Raw genomic sequence first — 4,152 nt, forward strand, 5'->3', positions numbered from 1 at the left:
GCCATCATTGGCCGCTGTGTTCTAGCTGTTCTTCCCTCCCTTTTCCTGCTCAAGCGCCTGCCCTTCTGCCACTCCCACCAGCTCTCTCACTCCTATTGCCTCCACCAGGACATGATTCGCCTGGTCTGTGCTGACATCAGGGTCAACAGCTGGTATGGATTTGCTCTAGTGTTGCTCATTGTTGTGTTGGACCCACTGCTAGTTGTGCTTTCCTATGCAGTTATCCTGAGAAGTATCTTCAGCACAGCTACATGGACAGAGCGGCTCCGGGCCCTCAATAACTGTCTCTCCCACTTCCTGGCTGTTCTGGTCCTCTATGTTCCCATGATTGGTGTATCTATGACTCATCGCTTTGCGAAACATGCTTCTCCACTGGTCCATGTGGTCCTGGCTAATATCTACCTGCTGGCACCCCCTGTAATGAACCCCATCATTTACAGTGTAAAGACCAAACAGATCCGCCAGAGAATCTTTCACCTCCTTTTTTGGAGGAAGGTTCAGTAAAGATTGAGATTTAGGTTTAGAGCAGTACATTTTTTAAAGTTACTTGGAGCCAAAAGCAGAGGTCTCATCAAATCTGTGCATAGAATAGATAGGAGAAGAAATGTTGTCTATTTCCATCAAGACTGTGACTCATGGCAACTGTGTGGTTGAGTGCTTATCCTATGGTGCCACCCCAGGACTTCCTTGATAAATTAGTTGGTTGCTGTTGGTACAGGCTGTTGAGTCAGTGCTGACTCCTAGCAAACCTATGTAGAGTTTCCAAGGAGCGACTGGTGAGTTTGAACTGCCGACCTTGCAGTTCCAACTGACCATATGGTCCAGTGCATTATCTAGCAACACCACACTAAGACACCAACAGAACAAAATCCACTTCTCGGAAACCCTATACAAGGCCACTATGAGTTGGAATCGACTCGATGGTATTTATTTAACAACAACAACTACTTTTCAAGGGAGTCTTGGTGTGACACTGTAGGACAAGCACTTGATCATAAGTCCAGTTTGAACTACAGGATCAGCAGTTCAATCTCACCAGCCGCTAATTGGAAACCCTACACAGGGTCGCTATGAGCCTGGACCAACTTGATGGCGCTTAACAACTTTACTAAGAATTGCTGTGACTCAGACTGAATCCATGGCATCTAACAACACCAGCATCTCTATTGTGTCTTTTTTATGGTGGTGTCTTTTTATTAAGTATAAAATGAAACATAAGATTTCATGCTATTAACACAAAATGCTAGTAAATTAATGAAAGTGATTATTAAAGCTAAAATATGTTGTTGCTAAATGCTATGAAGTCAGTTTAGAGTCATAGTGACCCTATATAGGGTTTCCAAGGAGCAAATGGTTAAGTCTGAACTGCTAGCCTTGTGGTTCAAAGTCTGGTGTTGATCCTACAGCACCACACCAAGATAATTGCTGAAGAGCAAATTAGCTCCCAACTAAATACAAGTGCTTATGTAAGTTCTATCAAATACTGAAACAGAACCTTGACAGATTAGAGGGTCAAATTAAATAAAGCAAGTGTTGAATATTTGCTGCTATATGGAAATATAAGCTGTTAAAACCAAAAAAAAAAAAAAAAACCCAAAGTTGAAGAATACTGTGGATTTGAGAAAGTGTTGGACTAATTTTTAAGGCAGAATTTGCTTAAAGCCAATGATGGAATCAGAGGTTCAGAGAGTTGGAAATTACTGCTGAGACAAGATAATAGATGCTGCTAGAAACTACAAGACAGACACCTCTGGAAGATAAGCACAAGACAGCTTAAATGTTACAAGTGTGATTTATAGAAACAACTCTGAATTATTTATATTGAACTTGTTTTCTAAGCTTGGTCAACATGTGGTGTTTTGTTGGTCACATTTAATTTGTTATCATTAATTGTTAATAAATGATCTGAGAAAGTTGTTTTACTTTGGGGGCGTGTGGTTTCTTCATATGTAAAATATGTATAATTATATTTCCATGACTTATTTTCATGAAATTAAAAGACGGGTAAGCTGTCTTTAATAACACAGATGAGCAACCTTAAATTTCCAACAGTTGTTTTGTAAAGAAACATGGAGACAAGAGGACACACACATGAGGAAAAGTCAAGAAAGTATTGCTAGTACGGTTCCAGTTCATATAGGTACAGATTTATTCTTTTTAACTATTTTGGAATGTATCAATGCAGTCAATGAGTTCTGCAGACAAGTTCTTTAAAAGTTTCAGCAATATACTTGTCTTAGCTTCATTAGAGTGCCTTCAGTAAAAGATCCAATCAGAACAATGGCCTCCCAAAAGAAGGAGGACTAGAACAAGAAACATAGGAAAGTGAGATAAGTGATGTTATATTGTGGGGATTTCAATCAGTGACTTAAAACAAGATGTGTATGAATTGTTAAACGGAAAACAGATTTGCTCTGTAAATCTTCACCCAATTCAAAATAATTTTTTAAAAGTGACTTCCAAGGAGATTTGCTGGGCCACTGAAATTCAAGATGAACAGGTCAGTTTAGAAGGGTATGATGACTGTTTAAAGTGACTTATAGTGGAGTTGTGTGCCCTGTGAGCATTTATCTGCACCCTGAAGAGACCTTTTTAATATTACCTGGACAGAGAAAGACTGCCTATAGGCATGATTGAGAACAGGCTGTCCTGGCTAGAAGAACAGTGCCCTGAGCATTTCCTGAACCTGAATTGTAATCTGTTGACTTCCCTAATAAACTCCAAATCTGCGAGTATTGTCTCTGAGCTCTTTGTTGCCATTGTACTGAATTATTGAGCCCTGCATGAGTACAGAGGGCTGTGGAAGGGATGGTGGATGTCATTTTTGTTGCAGTTGTATGTCAGAGGTGATGTTCATTGCAATAACTTCAGAGACATGGGACTTTGTAAGAAAAAAAACAAATTTTTGTGTCTTAAATGGTTACTTTGGTTCTTGTTACCTTGTTACCTGAAAGGATATCATTGGGAGAGCTAGATTTGCTGAGTCAAGTGCCTTCAGGCTGAAGTTTATGGTGGAGCCATGTGTCCTGTAGGTGTTTATCAGCAGCCCTGAAAAAGATTTGTCAGGGCACAGAGGTTTACTGGCCTGTGGGCAGAGCTGAGGAAGTGCCAAAGAGAGGCTGTTCTGACTAGAAGAACTGGGCCCTGAGTATATTCTTATCTTATATTGTAACCTATTAACTGCCTAACAAACCTCATATCTGTGACCATTGAGATGAGTTATCAAACCCTGCGTGAGTAGAAAATACTGTGGGAGGGATGGTTCGTGTCTTCTTTAGTGTAATTTTCAGGTCACATTTCAGGTCACAGGATGCTGTCCCATCCCTCTTTGATGAATTTATACACATCTTGGCCACCACAATCCTCACCCAACTAACCCTGTATCATCCTTTAAGTAGTATCCAAAGATTTCGTTTCTTAATGTGGCTTTGTTCAACTCTATGATCTCAGAAAAAATTCTTAGCCAGAACCATTTAACGTAACCTAATTTTCCTCCTTAATTTTTTTTTTTTCATCACCTAGCCCTCTTTTTCTGCAATACCCTTGTTGTTGTTAAGAGCTGTTTAGTCGATTCTGGTCCATAGCAACCCTATGTAGGGTTTTTGCGGAGCAGCTTGTAAGCTTGAACGACCAAACTTGCAGTTCAAACGGCTTTGCAGTCTGGCACATTAACCCACAGCACCACACCAGGACTCCACAATAGCCTTGGAAATGTACTAATATGAGAGACTTCATAAAATTTGCATTATCTTTTCATCCCATTTTCCACGAGCTTTTTGAAATTCCCTCAAAAATATAAATAATCTTTGGCAGCCTTGGTAATGGTTCCAATTTCTTTTTTATCCAATTCCCCTATTGGAAATGAGAGAAATAGTTCTTAACTGTGGCACTATAGGATAAGCATTGGACTACCAACTGTAAGGTCAGCAGTTCAAATCCACCAGTCACTCCTTAGTCAATGAGATGAAACAAAATGTGTAAGAATTATTGAATTCTTACTGATTTGCTCTGTAAATCTTCACCTAATGAACAATAGGAGGATTGGTATGGTGCTGTGGGTTAATGCACCAGACTGCAAAGCCATTTGAACTGCAAGGTCGGCGGTTCAAGCTCACCAGCTGCTCCTCGGAAACCCTATACAAGGCCACTATG

At 40.1% G+C, this 4,152-nt stretch overlaps 1 protein-coding gene across 1 annotated transcript; it reads left to right on the forward strand.

Annotated features, from left to right (window-relative positions):
* Positions 1 to 3: 3 nt before the first annotated feature.
* On the forward strand, positions 4 to 504 carry LOC102835859 (olfactory receptor 51Q1-like; the record flags this gene model as incomplete). The annotated part of the gene is made up of 1 exon (XM_006870322.1): positions 4 to 504. A coding segment is annotated over one exon (501 nt), but the record flags the coding sequence as incomplete, so codon positions are not given.
* Positions 505 to 4,152: the final 3,648 nt, after the last annotated feature.

This window comes from Chrysochloris asiatica, unplaced genomic scaffold (assembly GCF_000296735.1).
Source record: "Chrysochloris asiatica unplaced genomic scaffold, ChrAsi1.0 scaffold00140, whole genome shotgun sequence".
Lineage (NCBI taxonomy): Eukaryota > Metazoa > Chordata > Mammalia > Afrosoricida > Chrysochloridae > Chrysochloris > Chrysochloris asiatica.